This window comes from Argentina anserina, chromosome 2, assembly GCF_933775445.1.
Source record: "Argentina anserina chromosome 2, drPotAnse1.1, whole genome shotgun sequence".
NCBI lineage: Eukaryota > Viridiplantae > Streptophyta > Magnoliopsida > Rosales > Rosaceae > Argentina > Argentina anserina.
In genome coordinates, this window is record NC_065873.1 from 25,522,532 (window position 1) to 25,548,270 (window position 25,739).

General features: G+C 36.8%; 4 protein-coding genes across 4 annotated transcripts; 3 read left to right on the forward strand and 1 right to left on the reverse strand.

Moving 5' to 3' along the window:
• The first annotated feature begins 1,636 nt into the window (after nt 1-1,636).
• On the forward strand, nt 1,637-6,857 carry LOC126782122 (glutamate receptor 2.8-like). Its single transcript, XM_050507288.1, has 5 exons — nt 1,637-1,892; nt 3,485-4,818; nt 4,908-5,223; nt 5,535-5,941; nt 6,025-6,857. Exons 1-5 carry the CDS (start codon nt 1,637-1,639, stop codon nt 6,568-6,570), a joined length of 2,859 nt encoding a protein of 952 aa, XP_050363245.1. The 3' UTR covers nt 6,571-6,857.
• Nucleotides 6,858-7,372: 515 nt separating this feature from the next.
• Nucleotides 7,373-9,586, reverse strand: LOC126785196 (calcineurin B-like protein 10). Its single transcript, XM_050510810.1, has 9 exons — nt 9,154-9,586; nt 8,896-9,067; nt 8,712-8,794; nt 8,569-8,628; nt 8,374-8,482; nt 8,235-8,287; nt 8,051-8,131; nt 7,843-7,955; nt 7,373-7,714 (listed from the first exon to the last, which is right to left on the reverse strand). The coding sequence occupies exons 1-9, from the start codon at nt 9,166-9,168 to the stop codon at nt 7,660-7,662; spliced, it is 741 nt and encodes a 246-aa protein (XP_050366767.1). The 5' UTR covers nt 9,169-9,586; the 3' UTR covers nt 7,373-7,659.
• Nucleotides 9,587-11,578: 1,992 nt separating this feature from the next.
• Nucleotides 11,579-12,408, forward strand: LOC126784252 (histone deacetylase 2; the record flags this gene model as incomplete). The annotated part of the gene is made up of 4 exons (XM_050509731.1): nt 11,579-11,656; nt 11,766-11,852; nt 11,990-12,077; nt 12,298-12,408. Coding segments are annotated over 4 exons (354 nt in total), but the record flags the coding sequence as incomplete, so codon positions are not given.
• A 1,446-nt stretch (nt 12,409-13,854) lies between these two features.
• On the forward strand, nt 13,855-20,459 carry LOC126785195 (K(+) efflux antiporter 6). Its single transcript, XM_050510809.1, has 20 exons — nt 13,855-14,208; nt 14,382-14,425; nt 14,719-14,777; nt 14,926-15,013; nt 15,097-15,158; nt 15,248-15,323; nt 15,432-15,506; nt 15,983-16,054; nt 16,139-16,222; nt 17,104-17,172; nt 17,294-17,371; nt 17,469-17,557; nt 17,926-18,022; nt 18,145-18,198; nt 18,507-18,602; nt 19,069-19,257; nt 19,339-19,416; nt 19,557-19,601; nt 19,704-19,793; nt 19,896-20,459. The coding sequence occupies exons 1-20, from the start codon at nt 13,986-13,988 to the stop codon at nt 19,977-19,979; spliced, it is 1,752 nt and encodes a 583-aa protein (XP_050366766.1). The 5' UTR covers nt 13,855-13,985; the 3' UTR covers nt 19,980-20,459.
• The last annotated feature ends 5,280 nt before the right edge of the window (nt 20,460-25,739 follow it).

Below are 25,739 nucleotides of genomic sequence, written 5' to 3' on the forward strand. Positions count from 1 at the left end.
TCTATTTTTTTTATTGGATAGATAACTCAGATATTACAGTAAATGGACCTTATAATGAGTTGACCTCACAACCTTCACGTATGTCTATACTACCGGTAAATCAGTAATCCTGAACTCAAAATCCTATGACATGCATTCTGAAATTGGAGCCCAGTATATTGGTATATTCGGGAGCTGATCTTCTATGACAATATTCATATATGATTCTTCTACCATGAGCAATACAGAAAACAACACACAAGGGCTTGTTGTAGATGAGTCATCAGTCGAGTCGAGGTTCCATATAGATCTATTATGGCCTCACGAGAGCTAGGATGGAAATGCAGAAGCATCTGCTTTTAATTTTTTTAATTTTTTAGCACAGTTTATTATTAACTTGCAGAAATGTTGACGGAGTCAAAGTAGCTGTTAGGTTGCTTGGGCGGCAGACCGCATGTTAAAAATTGATTAGGAAACATGGAAGAGAATAGGAAAATGGGAATAGAGGATTTTTTAGCACAGTATATTCTGCCATTTTTCTTCATTTTGATTTTGTTGTTGTGTATGTGGCGTGCTTTGATAGTGATGCTTCTGATTGTCGTTGGAAGTCCTAAACGACAACAATACAAGGATATCAACCCAAGTTCATCACCACGCAGTCGCAGCCGGAAGCTCCATCTGGGAGATGGGAAAGACTGCTAGTACTCTGCATGCTTTGGATGCCCGACAAAATCAGATGAATCTTCTACAATCCTTTCACTTTGAGTCTGGGTAGACTCTCATTAACCACTTCTGAATCAGTTTCAACTATTGGCCTCCCAAAGTTCATGTCTTTAGGATAATCATCTACTTCTGATTTCTGATCTAAGCATTTCATTCTGTCTTGAATAGATATCGTTTTCAGAGTATGTTTAGACAATCGATGAATTCATTTAGATGTTGCGCTGGCTTTATTTGTTGTTTACAGTAAGTAGAATTAAGAATTCTTTAGACCAAGTCTTCTGCTTCAGAGTTAAGACTTAAGAAGAGAGTTTACTGAATTAGAAGTCTAGGTTTGAATTCTGAAACTCCCACTTAAAAATTTAGTTTTGACTGTCCCCAGGTCTTCATTTTTGTTCTCTTATATCTATAATTCTTTTATTGAATATTTTCCATGACTACTTCAACAATCGATAGATGTTTGATGTTGCAAGCGGGATTTTGTACTCCTTTCATTGTAAGTACAAGGCTAATATATTTCGCGCTTTGACAGGAGTACTTATTGACATAATGCATGACGTACAGTGGCTCTTAGAATGCTGAGGTCTTAGTGATCTTGACAGTTTTAGTGGTAGCGTTGTAGCTTTGGCAAAAATACTACTATGGACTCACTGTGTCAACTATTAACTCATTTTCATTACTATACAGGTAGAGAAAATGATGCATTATTTCTCGTATAGTTTACTAGTTTTGCAATGAGGAGGAAACTTACTTACTTGTTACTGTTCCCTTCTCCACAGTCAGAGGACGGACGAAACCTCCTCGTTTCTTCTCCTCAGTTCTCCTCACTACAGAGAAGTATACTTCTTTCCAAATCCTATATCCTAGTTTCATATAAATAAGTTTCTGATTTGTCGATTCAATGCATAATTTTTGGAGCCATCCAAGAGACTTAAACATGATTAAGAATCCTACCAGCCCTGTTTTCCTTCTCTTATTTCTTAGAATCAATATCTTTGTCATGTCACAAAACACAACACTCCCGATAAATGTGGGTTTGATCCTTGATTTAGATACTATCTTTGGAAAAAGAGCCCTCAGCTGCATCGACATGTCTTTATCTGACTTCTATGCCTCACACGCTAACTATAATACTAGGCTGGTTCTGCACACAAGGGACTCCAGGGAAGATATTGTTGTTGCAGCTGGTGCAGGTTCTCTCTCTCTCTCTCTCTCTCATCCTTGTCATGTTTCATTTTTGTGTTTTCACCTATTGTTGGTGAATTATCAATTTTGTTTTTTGAGATAATTAGACATAAACCCAATTTTGAAACCCTCACTTAAATTTAAGCTCACACTCAAATTTTTTTTCAATCTAAAACCCAAATTAATTATTTTAACCTAATATTCTTATAACATATATTTTTCATTTATAATAGATTCACTTTTTTACCCTCTAAGTTGAGAAATTGAAACTTCTCCTTAAAATTAGCTTTGATCAACTTTCTAATTTAGTTAACATTTAATTGTATTTATCATAAATGAAAATTGCAATTTCATTTTAGAGAAATTTGAGAAAATCGGGCATCAACATTAATTTAAAGAAATTATAAAATATATATAAGAGTGAAACAGAGGTATGATTGAATGAATTTTGATTTTTTTTCTTATTTAAGTCGATTAATTGTTTGAATTTGTCATAATGAGCCTTAAATTTTGTCTTAGTTTATGTTTCTCCATCTCTTGACGTCTATTTAGCCTTCTATCACTTTATGTTATCAAAAAATTTTTTTCATATACTTGGAATATACTTTTTATTCTCCTACCTATTCAGCAGATTGAAAGCACCTATCATAAACCAAAACAACCATACACACTATAAACATTATGAAATCCCCATAATTGCCTAATTCTAACACTATGGATGCAGATCTCACTACCTACTAAACAATTATGCATTTTACGTATACATGTTAAACATATGCAAATCATGTTACCTACTAAGTAGATTTTAATGCTCTATAGAATAGAACTTCTTACCTCAACCTTAGATGCACAACAAAACCACACATACTCTACAGATACAAATCCAAACCAAATTGTGAAACTCACCTACTTAAAAAAATTATGAAACCTACAAATCTCAACCAATACACAAGTAACCATATGAATTCTCTCACATATTTAGCAGACTTAAGGAAAGACATACATATTTCATAGAATCACGTACTCCACTGAACAATAAGGATTATGCTTTTTACCAATTATATAGATTCTTCAGATTTAGCAAACACACACACACACTGAAAACATATAATAACAAAAATACATACTCTAAGGTAGTACTTGGGTAAGAGATTTGGTGGTGCCAATGAATTTCAAAAATGAAAGAATTTCAAAAAATGAAAGATTTTCAAAAATGAAGAGATTTCAAGATGAATGGATTATTATAAAGTGATGGGATATTTTAAATTTGAAGCTACAATTAAGCAATTCAAAAAACATATCAAATGTATTTGTACCAGTGGCAAAGAAAGTAATTTTCATCAAAAATAAGTTTTATTTCTTATGGCAAATAATTCTTTTTTTATTTGTTCAACCTAACTTAAAGAGTTTTAAGGGTGAGTTTAGATTAAAAAGGGTGTTGATTTTTGGGTCTATAATCAATTACCATTTTTTTAAATATAAGCTAGTAGTTTGAAGGTGCCTTATTGAATTTTTTTCAGTTTGGAAGTATGGAATTATAGATTATTAAGTTTTCTTCACTATATAAGCATTTAATTTCTGGTTTTCATCTTTGAAACAGCTCTAGACTTGATAAACAATGTTAAAGTGCAAGCTATCATAGGGCCGGAATCATCACTGCAAGCCAACTTTGTACTTGAAGTTGGAACTAAAGCTAAGGTGCCTATAATCTCATTTTCTGCAACAAGCCCTTTCCTTCAGGGTTCATACTTTTTCCGAATTGCACAGAATGATTCAACTCAAATCAAGGCATTAGCCTCTATAATTCAAGCCTTTGGTTGGCATGACGCAGTTCCCATCACCGTGAATAACGAGTTGGGGGCAGGAATAATACCTTACATGACTACTGCCATGCACGCGATTGGTGTTGGTATACCCTATTGGAGTGCCATTAATCCAATGGCCTCTGATGACCAACTTGCTGAAGAGCTTTACAAGCTAATGACAATGCAAACCAGGGTCTTCATACTTCACGTGTTACCTTCTCTTGGCTCTCGGATTTTCGCAAAAGCAAAAGAGCTTGGGATGATGAATGCAGGCTATGTTTGGATAATGACAAATTCAGTAACAAACTACATCAGTTCCTCAAATTCTAATGTCATACATAGTATGCAAGGGGTGTTGGGTTTAAAGACATACGTTCCGAACACAAAAGAGCTTGAAAAGTTTAGAAATAGATGGCAAAGGAAATTCCAACAAGACAACCCACCTCTCCTTAATGCTAAATTGGATGCCTTTGGGCTGTGGGCTTATGATGCTGCATGGGCACTAGCGATGGCAGCGGAGAAGGTTGGAACTTCAAACTTCAGGTTGCAAGAGGTAAACATTTCTCATGATTCCTCTGATTTAGTAAGATTAGAGGTCTCTCAGATTGGTCCTCAACTTGCTCGAGAACTATCAGGTATAAAATTTAGAGGTCTTTCGGGAGACTTCAGTCTTGTCAATGGACAACTGCAATCATCAACTTATCAGGTGATCAATATGAACGAAAATGGGCAGAGAGGGATTGGCTATTGGAGACCCCAAGATGGACTTTTAAGGGAGTTAAGTTTGAGCAACAAAAGCACATATTCTACTTCTAATGCCAGCCTTGGACCTGTAATATGGCCCGGAGACACAACCTCCACCCCAAAAGGTTGGGAGATTCCTTCTACAACTGGAGGAAGGTTGAAGATTTTAGTTCCGGTGAATCCAGGGTTTAAAGAATTTGTAAATGTGACGCATGATCCTCGCACCAACACAAGCAAAGTCTCCGGTGGATACTGCATCGAAGTATTTGAGGCTGCAATAAAAGCATTACCATACCCTGTTCCATATGACTTTTATCCCTATGCAAAGCCTGATGGTGAGGTGGCCGGGAGTTACAATGATTTGGTTAATCAAGTGTTTCTTCAGGTAGAGCTCGTCGATCTCCTCTTTTATATCTCTTAGCTTGTTGACTTTCTCTTATTGCTTGCTGAAAAGTTGGCATTGTTACTTGACAGAATTATGATGCTGCAGTTGGAGATATAACCATTAGAGCAAACAGATCCTTGTATGTTGACTTTACGCTGCCATACACAGAATCTGGAATATCAGTAATTGTACATGTGAAAGACAACAATAGTACTAGAAACACATGGGTGTTCTTGAAGCCTTTGACCTGGGACCTTTGGATAACAAGTGCTTGTTTTTTCATTTTCATTGGTTTTGTGGTCTGGGTTCTTGAACATCGGATAAATGAAGACTTTCGTGGACCTCCACATCATCAAATTGGCACCAGTTTTTGGTTCTCCTTTTCAACTATGATCTTTGCACACCGTAAGTTATCTTCATGTTTCCGTATAGTGATCATTGATGCTTTGTGTAAACATTGATAGATTTTATCTGGAATCTAGTGCGGCAGACTATCAATTGCTAACCATAACCAAAAGATAGAAATGTGTTGTGAAAGAAAAGCAACTTAAATGCATCATGCTCCCATAAGAAAAAAAATGTGAAAAAATATATATATATCTCCCATCGCATTGTGCCTCTGAAAAGTATATTTGTCCGGTGTTGGAGAATCGAGGTGTGGAAGGATAGCTCACTCTGCAACTAATTTGTTTCCCTCCTCTGATTTTCTGTTACAGGTGAACGAGTGATGAGCAACTTGGCTAGGTTTGTAGTGATCATATGGTGCTTTGTTGTCCTCATACTGATTCAAAGTTATACAGCCAGTTTGACATCATTTTTAACAGTTCAACAACTCCAACCAACTGTTACTGATATAAGCTTGCTCGTGAAGAATGGGGACACTGTTGGCTACCAAGCAGGGTCTTTTGTTTATGGACTCTTGAAGAATCTAGGATTTCAAGATGAAAAACTCAAAACCTATAGTTCCACTGATGAATTGTATGAACTTTTTCAAAATAGCAGAGAAAATAATGGTATTTCTGCTGCTTTTGATGAAGCACCCTACATGAAACTTTTCCTTGCAAAGTATTGCTCAAACTATATCATGGTTGAGCCTACATTTAAAGCTGATGGCTTTGCCTTTGTAAGTAGACTAATTGCTATATGTCTCTGCTGTCTCTGATGCATGTATTTATTCTCATGTGTGCTTTCTTTGGTGATATATAGGTTTTCCATAAAGGTTCGCTTCTGGCGCGTGATGTTTCAAGGGCAATCACTTCTGTGCACGAGGGAGCTGACATGAAAAATATAGAGGACAAGTGGTTCAAAAAGGAAGCAAGTTGTTCAAGCCGCAGCACCACGGGTTCTACCCGTAGTCTAACTCTTAGCCTCTACAGCTTTTGGGGCCTCTTCCTCATTGCTGGTGTTGCTTCTTCATTAGCTCTGCTCATATTTGCAGCTGTGTTCCTCTATGAGCATAGGCACACGTTGACGAGCTTTGATCCAGAAACCTCATTTTGGAGAAGAATTTGTATCCTGTTTAGTATCTATGATCGAAGAGACATTACTCCTTATACCAGGAGACAACTACAAGATTCTGTTCATGGTAAATCAGATGCCGTTGAGTCTTTATCAAATGCCAACTCTTCCCCAAGGCCATCAAGCGAAGACAACAGTGAATCACACATTGTTATCCAGGAGCTGGGAACACCTTCTGACACCGATCAACTGGATTTGAATATCTGTGATCCGGCAACCCAAGAGATTGAATAGCAACTGGGTAGACTTCCCAAGTGAGGAGAGGCCAGTAACTCATTAGATTGTCCAAGGATCTAGAGTCACGTTATGCTATGCATAGGATTACTACGATTATGCAATGTGGTATTGAACTCATTAGATTGCCAGTGAGTTCAGTAACTCATTAGACTGCCCCCAAAAGCTACCGCTTTTCTGTATGTAATGTGCTTGTAGACCAGATGGCAACACCGTTCTTAGGTGGTTGTATTTTAGCCTTTCTTACTGCCTCACAAAGTTAAAAGATGAATATCGAAACAGGTCATTTTGCATCAATATTCTTGCTTAGACAACTGATGTCATCTCTCAAAGATTGGATTGCAGCTTTGGAATCTTTGGACTTGAAATGAGTTCTTGGCTATTTCAATTTGAGTCTTATGGGATTGCATGAAGATAGAAAAGAACAAAAATTGGAGTTGTGGCCTAGTTTCGCTAATTCGATACCAATAAAAAGGAAGAAGGGACATGACAAATTGGTTTCTTATGAGCTGGGTAAATGCCATCCTACTTAGGGTGGGCAGCAATTCTGTTTCCCCTTTGTTCTTGTATCTGATGCCTTTATATATTAGGCTTTGCTCTTTATGGCAGGTTGTAGTTACATGTGAAGAAATAAAAAGCAATGTTTTTCCATTTCTCAGTTCAATTTTTTCATGCAACATTAAATCCATGTCTCTTCCTTATCCAAAGAAGACAGCACCCACCACCTTATTACCATGGCTTTGTTTCTTCATTTTAGTTGATGATTATAATGTATCTATGGACAAGAAGCAGATCTAAAATATTTCACTTAATGAAATTCACTACAAAAATGATAACTATTCACTGTACAACAATGTATTTGAATCGATGGAGAGATACTGAACTAATTTTATGATACAACAGCAGCAGCAGCATACATAGCCTAGCCTAAATTCAGGTGCCTCCTATTTTCAGAAATGCTGCATTGTATCTACCAAAAGGTCATTCAAATGGCAATTGGTTGATTCTACCAAAAGGTCATTGTAGCAGGATAGTGAAGCTCCAGATTTTCTGTTAATGATCCTTTGAGGGAAAAGGGCCTTCAAATTTTCAATCTTCGACTTCTGAGTGAAAAATGAAACTCGGGAATACTGTAGTGATGTCCCTAGAGAATTTAATTGACGAAAAACGGTCAGTCAAACTCACCAATATTATTAAGGTAAAATTAGTGTTGCAGGTTGCAGAATAATGGAAATATAAATAAAGACAAGTCAAGAAGAGCAAGAAGAGTACTTGAGGTAAGGAAGAGTCATGTTTTTCAGTAGGGTTGGATGTCGAATTACAAAAGCCTTCCATTCTTCCTTATTGATTCTCCCATCCTTGTCAGCATCAGCATCAGCAAATGTCTGCGAGATATATAAAAGTTGTCATTAGTGCTATACTCTCACTGGCTTTGATTGATATCAATCAGCTCAGACCTGAGTAGCAGTTTCGTGCTTACCTTATCAATGATAGACTCCAGAAGATCATCTGATAGTTTCATATCAGACTCCAGCAATATGGCAATCACCATCTGCTTAACCTGAAAAAAAAATCAGAAGAACATGATCAAGTACCTCAAAGAACAGGTAGAAATTAGAAACTGCCTAGGAGGAGGTTTTGACATGGATAAAGTCAGTACTCACTTCTTCACGCTCAATGAAGCCAGTTTGTCTCAGATCATACAGCCTAAATGCAACTGCAAGAAATGAACAAGATGTCTTACACAGATATATGACCTTGTAATTGCACAAATTAACCACGTCGCTTGTAGCAGTCACTTACAATCAATCTTATCCTGTATAGGAGCATACGGATGAAACACATTGAGCGCGTGAATGAACTCATCGAATTCAATGACACCATTCTTCTTCTCATCAAACAAATCAAAAACCTACACAACAACGATGCAAAAATGTGACAGAGGGTTCCAAACAGCCGGTAATGAGTTCAAAACTGTTCCGAAGTAAACATACTTACTCGGTCAAGGAACAGATTTTCGCCATGGCGAGTTTGGAATAGTGCTAATTGAAGCTCCTCCTGCAACATAATCAGACTCCATTACATCAACTCTAGAAGAACATCGATCTCACAGTAATTCAAATTCATAACATCATTCTAACCTTGTGAATCAACCCGTCGTCGATAATTGAGCTACTCAACTTCTTAAACAGCTCATACAACGCCTCCAACTCATTAATACTAACTGCATCAAATCCAAATTCTCAGTTTCCACCTAATTTTCAATTCTCCAACAACCAAAATAACATAGGCCGGCCAATTGAGAATGTAATTAAGCTTACATACATCTGGTTTCCTCGGCCAGCTGGGTCATGTCGCCGAAAGCATAACCACGGTTGATGGGGCGAGGCCGGTAAGTGAAACAATCCGTCACGGCCAAAACCAACACCTCAATAATTGCCACAAACGGTATAAACGCCGCGCACAGCTTCTCCCCCAATGTCAAAGAGCTCGATCTCTTCTCCAATACACTCATTTTTATCAGCAGCAACAACAAAAAACAGAACAAATGGAATCACAATCACGATATGCTAATTGTTATACCGAGGGGTTGTCCATGGTTGAATGCAGCGGCGACGGCGAGGACTCATCAGAGACTGGGTTTGTGTTTCTCGATGCAATGCCTCCTCTTCCGCGATGTTGGTGACGTTGCTTTCTCTCTGTGCTGGCCTTGAAGTACACATGTATCTGTGATCTGGTTTAATAACTGCAGAGTTTTCAGGTACAGGACGCCGTGGTTGTTTTTGTCTTGAGCTGACCTGCCTGTGACAGGAGAGTAGGGTAATGCTGTGCTGTGATTGGTTTGTTCTCACCACCTTTCGCCAACGACATGTCAACCATGATATTAAACATCATGTGACCTCTGTTATGTGGACGGCGCGTTGTAATCCTGAAACGAACTATGAGACTCTCATAGTTCTTGCTATCCAAATCTCCTTTGCCGTCGCGCGTTCGATCTTATCTTCTCTTCTCTTCTCCTCTTCTTTCTCTGGTAAGTGATCCAAGAGAATTTTGAGAATTGATCAAATTCTTGACTTGATTGACCATACATATATCATACAAATATTCTTCATTTCACGCGTTTATCTTCATTTTGTCGTCTTTAAATAACTTGGGCCAACGAGTTACTTCATCTATAAGTTTTAATACTCAATTAAGATCACGTTTACCTCAAATAAAACGAGACGAGAAGAAACTAACCTAACAATTTACTCACTCAACCAACAAGTATTTATATTCAATGAATGTGGAATTCAAACATTATGAAACTCTTGAGTGTTTACAAAGACAACAAGCTGGAGCTATGAAAACGTCCTTCCGCTAAACAGCATCAAAGAAAGCAACTACTTGCATACAAAACTATGGTCATATGATTACTCAGTGTATAATTTATCTAAAGCTTATTGGCATGCATTTGAATATACGAAGTGACAAGGGAAATGAGCAACTCGTGTAGGATCGATTGATATGATTGATGTACGTTATTCTAAAGTTTTATTTGTGTCCTCTCAATAAATAAAGAAAAAAACAAAATTATCATGTGGACTGGGCTTTTGAGCTTGTTTGTCTGTCTCTCTGCTTGATCATAACCCACCCAATCCACTCTACCCATTTTGTAGATAGTGATTGTTTTGCCGAAAAACAAAGACCAACCAAACCGCCAAAAACATCATAGCCTCCACACGGGACACGTGTAGGTTTGTACCGCGTTTAAAACCTACCCGCCCAAATCGTGCCAAATTTACCATCCCCCAGCCGTCCGATCATGATCACTTCCTCAACTGTCCCTTAGCAATTTCTGCACCCAATCCCTCCTCTCCTTCCCAAGTTCCAAACGCATATGATATGAACATTTCAGTGTGGACCGCCGGTTCCCAATCTCTCAGCATTGTTTGACACTGGTTCTATAAGTTCTCAACCATTTTATTTTTAAATAACAGGCTCAGTCTATATCCTAAAAAATGTTCTAAATATCATATATATCGGTGATATATCAGTAATATTTAGAAAACGATACGATATCGGTTGAATATATCGGTTAACGGCCAAATATCAGTCAAATTCCGATATATCAGTCAAATTTTGATTTTTTTAAAAAAATTAATTTTTCAAATTTTTTTTAATTTTTAAATATTTCTTTCCTCTTTCTTTGAAAAACTTATATTTTTATTTTCATTTTCCATATATATTTTCAATATATATATATATATATATATATTTAAATATATATGATGAATTTTAAGTCTAAATAATTCTTCTTAAATAACTATTTTTATTATTAGTATCGTTCGTGTACTTTAATTGTCACAAAATCAAGTATTTATTTTCTTTAATTTACTTTGTACCGTTTTTTTAATTTATTTAGTACATATTGAAAAGTATAATTTTATAAATTTTATTGAAAATAAACAAATATGATGAAACTGATATATATATCGATATATCCTCGATATATCCTCGATATATCGGAGATATATCGTTTTACCGCTCAACCGATACGATACCGATAAGCGATATTTAGACCATTGATTCTAGATATGTACAACCCTAGCGTATATCCATTTGTAAGTTTTATGCCTTGAGCATCATACAATGGGTTTCCTTAAGAAACTCTTGATTTTATTCTGGTCTGTTATGAGATGCAAGTTGGTAATAGCTAAGTAGCTAGCTCTGCTGGTGCTAAGGTCTATGATGACAGGCCCATGTCTCCCGTTGTCGCCCTTTCTGTACATATTTAGTTCTAGCTCTTTTTTATTAATGAGCCTCAGTCTATAGTGTTTTATTTTGCATGTTTTATTAATGAACACACCTTTTCTCCCTTGATGGTCTCTTCTCTAGGATTATGAAGCAAGGAAATACATTGATCACAGGGTTGAAGTAATGAAGTAAAGGTGACCTTCAGTATCCCATCATTATATCAGTTTGTAGTTGTTTTGTCCATGGCTTTGTGTAACATATACATATTTTTAATATAAATATATACAAATTTGAACAGAGTGGCACTACAACAGCCGAGTACTTGAGAAAATTAGATGAAGCTCTTGAGGTATATATTTCCAAGTCAAGTTAACAGTTTTTCCATGAGAAACTATTTAGGTTGTTTGCTTATTTTGCAGTACTTCCATTTGGACTTAAGAACTTGATGTGCATGTTAGGTTGCTGCTCATAGTTTTGATCCTGAGTTAATAGTCTACAATGCTGGAACTGATATTCTGGATGGAGATCCTCTGGGCAGGTTGAAGGTAACATCTTTCTCTACGTTTTTCAGTCTTGGAGAATATCACTTGCAGTCATCATTATGATCTATGAATTGCAAATGGAGGCGTTACTTTTACTAGCTCTTTTGTGATACGTGTGTTTATGTGGCTTACTCATGTAGATCAGTCCTGATGGGATAACCCGTAGAGATGAGAAAGTCTTCAGGTTTGATCGCGAGAGGAATATTCCCATTTTCATGCTCACATCAGGTGCGATCATTTTGTCTCTGCTGTTAATACACCAACCAGTATTGGTCAATGATGATAATCACACAATGCAATTTGAAAGTGATCACGATAGCTATGGCATAATTTATAAGTTAATGCAGACTGAATGTTGTGACAACTCTAGATGACTGTAGCTGTGGTAAACTAGGTTGCATCATTTTCTATCTTACATATTACTTAATCCAAACACTTTATCTCTCAGGTGGTTGCATGAAGTCTAGTGCAAGAGTTATTGCAGACTCGATAACCAATCTCTCAAACAAATCCCTGATTGATACAGGGAGAAACACGGCTTCTACATGAGATGTCCCTCAACCTCTACCCCAGAGTCCGTGCCTTTGAAGAGATGGTCATCGGGGTTACTATATGCAACACCTTAAAATGACTACGCTGCTTCAGGTTGTAATTGATGTTGTATGATAGTAAATGTAATATTAGCAAGGATGTAGAGTAACTACATGAAGCGGGCAGAGATGGAACATTTTGCAGCCTGTGAGGATTCTCTGTTAAAAATGTACCATGGGTGCCAGCCGGTTAACTATAGAGAGCTCGAAATACAGGTAATCCTCTTGATGAAGTGACAGGATGGAAATGCTGCAAATGATCAAGCATGGGGTTAACTATTGAGGTAGTGTACGAGTACAGGACTATATTTCATAAATATGTGACTACGACTACACCCAAAGTGAATTGGGTACAAACCTGGATGGGGCTCATAGAAATAATAGAATGAGAGGCATCTCAGTCGAGGAAATCGACGAGAGTTGGATTCTACTTAAACTCTGTTGATTATCATTGTCCAGATTTATCGTACTTATGTCAAAGTGCAGTTGCTGGAACTAGAGGGCTGGGTTTACTTGGTCAACTACGGATGGCTTCGGCCTTCTAGATCATGTGATATCTTGCCTTCAGGTAACACGAGAACTTTCCACTGTCATTTTTAATGGGAGAGACCTATAACGTGTTCTTACTTTGACATATATGTTTGTTTTGTTTTACTTGGAAAGTAGCGTATCAACATATCTGACATAGTTTTTCATTTGGCCAAATAATAAGACTAAAGAATTAACCATGATGGGGTTCTTTCTTGAATTCTTCTCTCTGTGGTCGTCATGGCTGTTGTAATCACCTCAATAGTGGTTCTGGTAGCAAGTTGCGCATGGGGTCTATCTCAAACGGAGGAGAATTTTAGGCGTGCTTGCAATAATATAAGGTCATTGTCCTATGACAAATTGGCCATTGCAATGACTATTGAACTTAATTAGGAAGCAAATGACATAATTCATAGAGTTATGTTCCCGGTGTTCCATAAGAAAATTTGTTCGTACTACTCCCGCTTCCGTTTGGGACAATAGAATCTTCATTTCTTTCCAAATTTTTATCAAGGGTGCAAGTAATTTGACGCAAATGGTTTTTTGCTACGAATCAATCAAGATAACAAGTTCTAACTTTTTTTTATTGTTGCAAGAAAACTATCACTAATCAATCAAAACAAAATAAATGTCTTTTACCATAAAATACATATTCTTCATGTGTTCATGTTGTCATTGCTAATCTACCAGACAAAGTGTTTAATATATAAATTCCACAACGGTGCATTACCTAATTCACCAAAATCAGTCTGAATATTCGCCGCCGGCGACCGTTTCTAGATTCCCACCGACTTCCGGCGCGAATCCCACTCATAAACATATATTTGTTTTTTTGTATTATTTTGTTTAATTTTAGGCCACACTGTATGACTCCAAGTTGACCACAGTACCCCTAACTCTGGTTACTCCCTCTTCTTCTTCACTACTCCCACTCCCACCAAATTTCGATTCGCCAATCCGCCACCGTCGGCCTCCCGTCGCCATTTTCACCGTCTAATTCTCGCGGCGGGTTCCTGAAATGTTGAGAATAAGAAGACGAAGCCCTCTCGTGGTTCTGGTCTCAACTCTGGTACTGCTTCTGAGCTCCGATTTGGTCCTCGCCGCCGACTCAGATCCCCTACTGCTCAATCTCAACGCCACCGAGTCCAATGTCTCGCTCTCCAAGCCTAAAGAAGGCAGCTTTGCTGACATGATCGACAAGGCTCTCGAGAACGAGTTCAAGGAGAACGATCAGAACGAAGGTCCCTAGATCCCATTCCTTCTCTCTTCTCTTCTTTTTTTGAGGGCTGAGCTGATTCAGCTGAAGAGAATTTCAGTTGCTATAAGTACAGATCAAGGATGATGCTTGTGGTTGTGAATTTCGATTCTAGTCATAGTAATGTATGGTTTTGATTTGCTTGGTTTTTACTTGTAGCTACTGATCCTGGAAGCTTCAACAACAGCGTAGCCGGCCAGCAGGTTGGTGTTAATTTCATTTCTATAGTGGTTTACAACAGTAAGCAGTCATAAAATGGAGATCTGATTTAGTTTTATTAGCAAAGTTAGAGCATTTATTTGTTAAGATCTTTTACTAGAACCTTTATGGTATAATCTGTTTGGCTTGCATTGGTGTACATACTTGATTCAGTTTTCAAATTTGATGTGATTATAGTTCTTTTTACGTTCGAAGTTCGTGTTGATAAGGAATCTCTGTTGGCTGGAGTGTATGCTAAATGAATCTATACTTCCTTTTTTTTTTTTGTCTGGAACAGGCAACACTGGAAACAGTGGCCAGAGTTAAGTCGAAGAAAAATGAGACGAAAGAGGAGAAGTATATGCTTCTTTCTCATTTATGTTTCTGTACATCTCTTCTGATTGGTTGAAATTTCTGCCTGTTAGAGTAATGCGCTTCACTTTACCATAACCGTCTCTGTTATCTGGCGTGTGATTCTGGTTATTCCTTCTTCTTCTTTTTGTAGCTTAAATAGGTCGTTTCAGCTACATGATGTTTTTAATCTGGATAATGATAATGGAGCGGAAGAGACCCCGACACTGATAGATCGCAAGGTAAGATTGCTTCATAACTACTGCAGATATTTGTCACCGTGGGGTTATAAGTGAGTTGACTCCTTTTGTATTTATACTTTCAGGACAATGTCTTTATTATATCGAACTTTAAATCAAAATATCCAGTGCTGCAGCTAGACTTGAGGTAACTTTACTGTTGTGTGACAGTTCTATTGAATTCGTTGGTCATTCATTAAAAATGCTGATTTGAATATTCTGCTTGTTGGTTTGTAGACTGATATCAGATCTGGTTGTCGTTATTGTATCTGCAACCTGTGGTGGCATTGCTTTTGCTTGTGCTGGGCAACCGGTCTGTACATACACATAAACAGAAATAAATTTATATACTAATATATATAGAAATGTGACTATCATACTTAATGTTTCTTCTGTGGTACTTTGGTTTATGACTATGCAGGTCATATCCGGATACTTGCTAGCTGGATCTATAATTGGACCTGGAGGTTTCAACTTCGTCAGTGAAATGGTTCAAGTATGTTTACTGCACAAATTTGCCATTCGGAACTTTTTACTCGTTGTAGTGTGCTCTATATTCATATACAGTGGTGTCTATGTTATGAGATTCTAAGCCTAAATGTTTTGGTCCAATTGATCTAGTCACGTGTAAAGGTGATTGATAATTTGGAGGACAAAAAGTATTCAAAGTCATTTCATATTGGACTTCATTTACACTATTGAAAGAAAGCAAGAAACAACATTGCTCGTACTCTTTTGTGATAATACTAGAACTTTTCAAGCGCTCAGATACTGTATGTTGTCTTTTAGTATACTTGGTAAGGCATATTTGAGTATGCCTCATGTAAAAAACACTAACTGGGACTAAATCGTTCTATATGCAGAGATATAATTTGTTTGTCTTTTTTAGAATTTAGGTTGATAACAGGTCCCTCTTATTTAAGTTCGTTTTATGTGTCGTATTCATTTTTTCATTCTGGGTTATGGATGCAGGTTGAAACTGTAGCACAGTTTGGGGTGATTTTTCTTCTTTTTGCTTTGGGCTTAGAGTTCTCTACAACAAAGGTCTCTCTCTCTCTCTCTCTCTCTCCATTTTTGATGCTTTTATTATTAAATGCAAGTAGTGAAATTGATCCTTATTTATTTTAGCTTCGAGTTGTTCGAGCGGTTGCTGTTCCAGGAGGCCTGCTACAAATTTTCCTATTTATGTGCCTGTGCGGTATTACAGCCTCAGTATGTCTACTAATACTTAAAAGAACCGTCCTTGAAATGGATGCTTTCGTATTTTTATTTTACATTAGCAGCCTTTCTTCACCTGAAGTTTTGGCCATTGTGTGATATTGCAGGAATAGATTTTGCAATACATTAAAAAGTACCAGTTAGGATATAAGGCCTGGCATAGTAACATTGAAAAGAAATGAGTGAAAATTATCGGATGCGCTTTGAAATGAGTGTTGCAAGATTATACAGCTTCCGTTCTTTACGAACGAGTTTAATTTGGCACTTTAGTGTTTTCCTCTTAGTTCTTTATTCCTCCAACTACATTGACTCTGTGGGTTTACACTGAGTGACATTTAGAACATGCCACTGTAGGAAGTAGCATCTGAGTCCCTAAAACTGATGGGGTGAGAGTACCACTAGCTATTATTCTGTGTTGGAGGGTAACAGGTGCAATATTTGTTGTAGACATACGCTATCCACTATCCCGAGTCACCCTTTAATACATAGGCCTTAACTGAAGTTTATGGTAGTAGTGGAACTTCCACATAAAATTGGACTACTTTAGGCCAATTTGCCTTCTGCATGCATCCTTACCTTCTGAGTCTTTCTACGTCGTATCCTATTGTTCATTTGTATGTAGCCAGGAATAATATCAAATGAGTCGACTGGTATAGGACTATAGGCCTCTATTCTGCTCTTACATCTTGACATTTAGTTCTTCTAGTTGTGCACCCATGGGTACTTGGTTTTTATATGTTCAATTATTGGACTGGTGTGCTTAGGATAAATATTATTGACTTTGACTGTGAAGCCATAGCTTTTGCTAATGTAGACTGGATTATACAATGTTTCTTAATCTCAATGCTGCAGTTCTGATTGGATGCTGTTTGCAGTTATGTGGTGGTAAAATTTCTGAGGGCGTATTTGTTGGCGTGTTTCTTTCTATGTCTTCAACAGCAGTGGTAAACTAACATAACCATATCTACATCCATGAAGATTTGCACCCACATTTACTCTTTGTTTTTTGGAAGCATGTTGTTTTCACGCTAAGTCTTCTTTTTATTTTTTATTTTTTGGCTCCAGGTGTTAAAATTTTTGATGGAGAAAAACTCCACTAATGCACTTCATGGTCAAGTCACCATTGGCATCCTTATTCTGCAGGTCTGTTAGTTTTAAATATTCTTTATGTGGTCAACCGCTACTTTTTAGCACTTGCATATCACAACTGTATATTCATTGACAAGATTTTGCTTTGCAGGATTGTGCTGTGGGTTTACTGTTTGCTTTGCTTCCAGTTCTGGGAGGGACTTCTGGCATCCTTCAAGGAGTGATGTCTATGGCTAAGCTGTGAGTCTGTGTCTGTCTATTCAAGTTCTCTTCATCCTCATCCATATGTAATAGTATTGAAGTTCAATGTTATATATTTGTTTCATATGAGTGGTAATTTATTTGTTACAAAGCATTTTCGACCAGTTGAAATCTCCCCATGCACAAAAATAAACTTATAGTTTTGCCTTCCGTTATGCTTCCTCATACAGAAGTGGTTGGACACCTTTTCATTTTGTGAACATTCCATCTTTCCCTATAAATGGAGTGGATAGTAACTAAGCTCTTCGTAGAATTATGATATTTGCAAAGTTTCCTGTTATTTTCTATAGAATAACGAAATTCTGGTGACCATGAGTTTTTGACATCTTATTTCTTCATTTATCCAGGATGGTGATGTTGATCACATTTTTGGCTGTTCTTTCTATATCATCTCGTACTTGTGTTCCCTGGTTACTTAAACTGATGATAAGTTTATCTTCACAGGTACCATTGTCTTTTCTTTGATCTAGAGGCCTGCTGGATGTGTTTAAAGTTATTAGATCTTTTCTTTGTTCTAGAGGCCTGCTGGATGTGTTCTAGAGTCTAATTTAAGTTTATATTTGCAGACCAATGAACTCTACCAGTTGGCATCAGTCGCATTCTGCTTGCTTGTAGCCTGGGTATGTTTCCCCTGATATAGTATCTGGCTTTAGTCCTCCACTTGAGAGCTGTATGCATCTTTCATTACTGCCAAGTTTAAATTGTTCGGAAAGATCTTCAACTTTAACCTGTATATCTTGTTATACTCATACCCAGCAGTGCATCATCAAACATAAATCTGTCCATTCACATTTGCTTATGAACAGTTATCAAGCATTTGGTTAACAGTTATGTCCTCATGCATCTCATCACTCGGTCAAATTGATGTGAAATACAATTTGCAGGCATGCATGTCTGATGCTAGTCCTGAATCTTTTTAAAATTTCAGTGTAGTGACAAGCTGGGGTTAAGTCTGGAACTGGGTTCCTTTGCCGCAGGAGTTATGATATCAACAACTGATCTTGCTCAACATACACTAGAACAAGTAAGGCTCTGTACTCTATAAGTTCATGCAGATGATGGAATATGTACCTAATTAAAGCTCAAGAAACATGCATGTGACCAGAAGAGTTTATTATTTTTTTACTTGTGTTAGATATCTTCAGCTACAGACTTTTATTTAGGGAGAAGGCATTTTTTTACAAGTGTAATTTTAGAAAATTTGGTGGTTTTTAGTTGATTTTGTTGGTGGAATTCAACCAGATAAGCTGTTATCAATTTTACACTAGAATGTCCCAAGACAATATTATAAATTTAGAACAATATTGAACCCTGTCTCTTTGTGCTCCATTTGATTTTATGATTCGACATAGATATAGTTAATTCTACCATTGGATGTTGTTCAATCTAAAGTATCAGAATGATTACATCAAATCACTTTTCTCGTTCTTGTATGCATGGTATATTCTTTCTAAAAAAGTTGAAAGTACTCAAGTTTGTTAGTTTTGCAGATTGAACCCATTCGCAACCTTTTTGCCGCTCTTTTCCTTGCCAGCATCGGGATGCTGATCCATGTTCAATTTCTCTGGAATCATGTTGACATACTACTTGCTTCTGTCATCTTAGTTATCACCATAAAAACGATTATAATAGCCATGGTTGTCAAGGGATTCGGATACAACAACAAAACAGCATTCCTAGTAAGTTGGATTTGCAGTCGCACTGATATCACTTATTTTTAGTAATTCAATTGTTGACTTGTTAATTGTGTATATCTATAGGTTGGAATATCTCTAGCACAGATAGGCGAATTCGCTTTTGTTCTTTTAAGTCGTGCCTCTAATCTCCACCTAGTCGAGGTTAGTGCTACCATATAAGTTTTTGACTTATTCTCCTACAGTTTATGGTCACAGTATCTCCAAAATTTTCAATTATCTACCTTGGAGCAGCATATAAGATTATTATGACAAGTTGTACTGAAACTTTAGACTGCTTTCAGGGGAAATTATATCTTCTGCTGCTCGGGACCACAGCACTCAGTCTGGTATAATAAAATCTTCCATTCATTAGCCTGTGTGTGTTCTGTTATGTACCCATCTCTCCTGACGTTTTCAAGCTGAAACATTAACTGAATTTGTTTTTGCAGGTGACGACTCCTTTTCTATTTAAGCTAATCCCTGGTTTAGTGCATCTTGGCGTACTATTAAGGTGGTTTCCTCTGGACGGTGCTGTTGAGGTAAATAATTTAGGATGTTCTCATTGAGATTAGGAACCCCTTTGCTACCCTTGTATTGCTGGCCTTGCCTTGAGTTATCTAATATATATCTATTGACTACAGATTGGATTTAAGGGAGACACCCTGCGTACAGATAGTGGCAAACAGCGAGTTATTTTGATGGTCCGGGAATCACATGATTCATGATCCATGTATAAAGCTGTAGAGGCGATCTCCAGCTTACCCAACATCTAAGCCACGTTTGGGAGTGTGGTGCTACTGGCATTGATAAAAGGAGTAAACTATTTTCTCTACTTCTCACACAAAGCTATTCCGGAGTGATTTGTGTCTAACATTACTGACCTAATCAACAGTTCCAATCGATTCTCAGTAATGGAAGATCAGGAAAGAGGTCATCTAATTGCGGAAAGAAGTGACATGATGCTTTACCTATAAGAACCCCATTCTTTGCCACTGTGACTTGATTCTTTGGAGTTGTATCATAGTTTTCTGTTTTGTAGTTTGAACTGAGATTGTAATTCGTGTTGTCTGTTCAACTCGTGAAGTGTATAATTTTGAGTATATCAGGTAATGCCCTGTATTATATATACCCCGCCTCCTCGCCTTTTACTCAGAATGCTCAAATTGTAAAGATTCAGCACATACCAAGTAGGTTTTCTTTCAAAAGATCTCTTCATGGCAATTTACAGTATCTCTTGATTCTCTTCATTCTTTCATTCAAATGATGAAATGATAACAAAGATAAAGCCAATGGTGATGGTCACTTGTGAAGCAGCAGCTTCATTTTGTTTTTATCCTTTTTATGAGAATTTTGTTACTCTCTTTCTTTTGAACAAGCACAATGGTTATAATGAATTGGTAAGTCATCAGCTAATCAAGAATGCGTGTTAGTCAGGTCGGTTTCTTCGCTCCCACCGCGGAACCCTTACCGGTTTGTAATTGAGAGGAAGCTAATCAAGAATGCATTAATGCAGAATTCAGAAATAATTACATATTAGCATAGATCGATGCTCATCAAGTAGCTAGCCAGCTAATTAGAAGACCTCTGGTTTAGTCTCCAGGTAGAACGGTAGATCCCCTGGATTCTCCGAAGTGGTAGTATACTTGACCTATAGCAACTTGCTTGAAGGAAATTTGATTAGTGCAAGAATAATTAATTATCGAGTTAAGCTAATTGACTATTGGACACTTAAGCTTGAGTTATCCCAACCACATGCATACTCTCTGGTTCAGTGGTTCTCCTAATGAATTGAAATGAACAGTACTTCAGAATCACTAATGTAGTAATTAATCAGAAATAATACATCAGTGCATTAATTAATTGAAACACCTGCATCACGTACTAGCTAAAGTAGCAGTCGACGTACGGTTGCTTATCAAGTAAAGTAGATAGCTAGCGAAATTAAAGGTCTGCTGGTTTAGTCGATCTGCTAGCTAGGGCATGGTTTAGCCCGTTGATCATTGGTCTGACCCCAACGGCATTATGCTCGCTGTAAGCTTTAGTTCTAAGTCAAGTACGGTCCTAGCTTCTCCTTCTCTTGCTGATGCTGCCGCGCGCAGTCGGAGATGATGAGTTCTTCAAATTAACTCGGAGTCTCAGAGAATGATATTCTATCTATATGGGGAAAGGGTAAGATGTTTGAAAAAACCTCTATCCAGCCAAGTACGTATATTGCTGGGTCTGTTATACGTACTTGTCAACTTCATGGATCATGTATCTAATGCCCGAGTCGCTCTCCCATCACAGACTCACAGTTAACAATTCAGTCTCCCAGAAACCATAGACTCGATTAATCTTCGATAAAGTAATAACTTGCGGTTCAATGGTGCCGCAGTGTTGCCTTGTTTTGATTTCATATATATATGATATGCATATGTATAGCTAAGGCCAATCTCACAAGTCACAAGTACGATAGAGCTCTCAACCAATCTCGAGATATAAAATATCAGAAGTACGTACGGTAGCTACAACCAATCTCAACCACTCATTAAGCTAGAAAAGATTTCAAATGGAAGATATCAATACCAATAACATTTCAGGTTATTGACAACAATAAACATGATCGATGACATATATAATTGTGTATATACATGTATACAGGGTCTTCCACTAAGGGATTTCTTTTTTGAGTTTTTTAAAATAATAGGTTTCGTGACTAACTCCTCTGAACATCTCCTTTCAACATTTAGATTCTAATGTATAGATCATTCTGTAAAATTTCAGCCAAAATGGAGGTGTTTAAGAATTCAAAACTAAGATTTAAACTTATAAGCATGAACGATTCTGGTTTGACAGATTTGGTGCGTCCATTGCTTTCACCAAATTTGATACCTCAACGGTCACCATTTTGGTTAAAATTTTACAAATGTGATCTACACATAAAACCATAAAAGTTTAGCGATGTAGATGTGAAAAAGTCAATGAAAAGTTGATGAATAAACTATCCCTTTAAAATACCAAAAAAAATCATTTAGTAGAAGGGCTCTCTATGTATATTAGGTATATGTATATACCAGACATTCAACGACGCCATACGTAGGTATTATACAGCGAGCTAGCCATGCAGTATACAATATAGTCATAGAGATTTAGTGATATATATATATATATATAAACTTTCTTGGCTGCGGAGGTCCGCACAAATGGTTTTGATGCGGATTTTTATTTTTTCACTACTTTTTGATTAAATTTCATCATCTCCACCGTTTAATATCTAGATAATATTGTGTAGATCATCTTTGCAAATTTTCAACCAATTCGGTAATCGTTAAGGCTCTCAAAATTAAAATTTTTCTATTAAAAACATGAACGGTTCATGTTTGACATAATTCAGTCCGTCCATTTGTTTTTTGAGTTTTAAAGTCTTAACGATTACCAAATTGGCTTAAATTTTGCATAAATGATCTACACAATATTATCTAAATACTAGACGGTGTAGATAAGAAAATTCGATCAAAAAGTGATGCAAAAATGGAAATCCACACTTGAGAAAAATTATATATATATATATGAGAGGATCGAGAGCGAACGTCCGCAAGTGCAGACGATGGCGATTTTCGGGGACCGGCGACGCGCAACGACAGTGCGGATAGTGCCAGCCCTGCTCCCCCCCTCCCAACACTCTTGTCTGTGCCGGCCAGAGCTCCAGCGTCGACCCATAGCGACCGAAATTGGTAAATTTATGTAAATTTCAAGTTTTCTAAAAATTTACCGATTCTGGCCGCCGTGGACTGTGATGAAACTCCGGTCGGTACATACATAAGCACCGGGAGGAGGGAGCACAGTCGACACCATTCACACCATGGTTGCGGGTCGCCGGAATCGCTGACATCCGCACTTTTGGAGAGTTGCAGACGTCCATTCTTGATATATATATATATATATATATATATATATATATATATATATATATATACAGTCCCTATCCAGAGTGAAACTTCACTCTGAAATTACATAGTGAAGTTCCAATTTTGGCACATTTCTCGGTCAATTTTTTTCACCATAAGCTATTTAATATTTAGGTATGCTATTCAAGATCATCTATACAAAATTTCACATAATTCGGACATTGTTAAGGTATTGAAATTAGATTAAATCAATGAATGAATCAAAACTGTTAAACGTGAACCGTTCGCGTAAATCTCAATTTTGAAAGCTCAAACCATTGTCAAATTGGATGAAACTTTGTAAAGATGATCTTGAATAACATACTTAAATATTGAATCGCTTATGGTGAAAAAATTTGATCGAAAAGTGTGTCAAAATTGAAACTTCACTATGTAATTTTCAGAGTGAAGTTTCACTATGGATAGAAACTATGGAGCTTTTCAGGTGCGGAGGTCCGTACCTTAAGCTAAGGTACGGATTTTCATTTTTTATCAACTTTTCGATCGATTTTTCACATCTCCACCGTCAAATATCTAGGTTATAATGTATAGATCATCTCCACAAAATTTCAGCCGATTTCATGATCGTAAGGTATCAAACTAATCAAAACCAATGGACGGATTAAATTTGCCGAACTTGAACCGTTCATATTTTGAGTAGAAAATCGAAGTTATGAGTACCTTAACGGTGATGGAATCATGTGAAATTTTGTAGAGATGATCTATACGTTATAGCCTAGATATTGGACGGTGGGAGGCTTTTCAGGTAAGGAGGCCCTTATCTTAGCTTAAGGTACGGATTTTCAATTTTTACCAACTTTTCGATCGAGTTTTCACATCTGGACCTCCGCACCTGAAAAGCTCCGCGTGTGTGTGTATATATATAGCTGTGTATTATCTGTTTCTTGCTGCTCTTTTTCTCAACTTTGCGTGAAACCAAAGACCCATATAAACAGGACGACCTAGCTAGGCACCTAGCTTAGCTGAAACTGCATGGCCAATCCTTTGAATAATGATTCAGTAGGAGTAGTTCGTTGAACCAAATTGTATTATTCAGCAGCCATGTATATGGATAAATTAAATAAATGTATAAGTTGAATCAAGATTTCAGAACAATATCACGTAGGTGATATCGCTTTTAGAATGAAACAAATCCAGAACCACACGATTGGATCATAATTCTGGCACCACACGAGAAGCTAATAGCTTCTAAAGACCAAAGCAAAAAGTGTGCGATCCTTTTCTACAAATGCAAAAATGTGGCTAGGGCTGAATATTCACCATTGCTTTATTTCACATCAAATTTTATCACGCAATTGTATGATGGGGTTGAGTTTCAGAGACTGGAGATATTGGAGATGAATGATGTATGGCAAAATCATGTCAATTCACGCGGGAGTTTGTTAGAGTTAATGAGTTATCACATGAATTATCCACGAATCGAACTCCAGCTTTTCAAGGATTGCGACTACTCCTTTCATACACATTACTAGCTTCCTCAGTTCCTCCTTTTTAGTCTTCTCCGGCCTCTTTCCTCTTTCACACTCTCTAGTCTCTACCCCTCTCATTTCTCGGTTTGATTACCATCCATATCCCTCGATCTTGGTTAATTAGTTCATCAAGATTATCACATTTATACTAGCTCATTCATACGCTGTCTTAGGATTTGAGATATAAACAAATGAAATTCCATAAAATATATCGAGGATGTGGGATTTTCTCCTTCTCATTTTCATGTCTCATATTAGTACATACGCTATTGTGAATCAGCTATTATGAAATTTAATAGTATGTATTGGTATACGTACTTATAGATAAATTAATAATATAATTAATAATTGTACTCATCATGTAATGTATTTCAAACGTTTGCATGTTCGCTATTTTAATATTGTTGCCAAATAAACTGACAATATATACAGTCATCATATAACATACTTGACCACAAATTTAACATAATATATGGAGCAAACCGATAGTTTATGCAATCATCATGTAACATATTTCAAAGTTTGTGTGATCATTATTTTAGTATAATTTTTTGACAAAAAAAACCAATAATATCTTGTAACGTACATATTTCAAATGCTTGCACATTTTCAAAATTAAGAATAATAGGCTTAAAAATCATTAAGATGGCAAGGTCGATGATCACGCTTAAACCTTTGGAAGAGAATACAAATTACTTGTTTTCTTTTTTCGTTTTTCCAAATGGAACAAATACCTACTAGCCTCACGTTACCTGATGACCTTGGGATTTTATTCTAGCTTTAACAACTCACTCATCATTAAGCAATATATATGTGTGTGGTCAACTTGTATGAGAAACATGATCACTCTGGACTCGCCTATGCAACTTGTGTTTGTTTCCTAATAATATTGTAACCACTTTGGATAAAAGTATTCACTCATTATATATATATATATATATAATTCATAATCATAATGAAGTTTCACTCTAAAATTAAAGAATGAAGTTCCAACTTTAGCACACTTTTCGGTCAAATTTTTTCACTATAAGCAATTCAATATTTAGGTATATTATTCAAGATCATCTCT

What these genes read in the sequence shown, in the direction of transcription:
- LOC126782122 (XM_050507288.1), top strand. Translation starts at nt 1,637, where the DNA reads ATGATTAAGAATCCTACCAGCCCTGTTTTCCTTCTCTTATTTCTTAGA. An exon ending in TGTTGTTGCAGCTGGTGCAG is followed by an intron (nt 1,893 to 3,484) that starts GTTCTCTCTCTC and finishes TCTTTGAAACAG; the next exon opens with CTCTAGACTTGATAAACAAT. An exon ending in AAGCTGATGGCTTTGCCTTT is followed by an intron (nt 5,942 to 6,024) that starts GTAAGTAGACTA and finishes GGTGATATATAG; the next exon opens with GTTTTCCATAAAGGTTCGCT.
- LOC126785196 (XM_050510810.1), bottom strand. An exon ending in TATACAGGATAAGATTGATT is followed by an intron (nt 8,288 to 8,373) that starts GTAAGTGACTGC and finishes CATTTCTTGCAG; the next exon opens with TTGCATTTAGGCTGTATGAT. An exon ending in GCTTCATTGAGCGTGAAGAA is followed by an intron (nt 8,132 to 8,234) that starts GTGAGTACTGAC and finishes TTTTTTTTTCAG; the next exon opens with GTTAAGCAGATGGTGATTGC.
- LOC126785195 (XM_050510809.1), top strand. Translation starts at nt 13,986, where the DNA reads ATGTTGAGAATAAGAAGACGAAGCCCTCTCGTGGTTCTGGTCTCAACT. An exon ending in AATGAGACGAAAGAGGAGAA is followed by an intron (nt 14,778 to 14,925) that starts GTATATGCTTCT and finishes TTCTTTTTGTAG; the next exon opens with CTTAAATAGGTCGTTTCAGC. An exon ending in GTGCTGCAGCTAGACTTGAG is followed by an intron (nt 15,159 to 15,247) that starts GTAACTTTACTG and finishes GTTGGTTTGTAG; the next exon opens with ACTGATATCAGATCTGGTTG.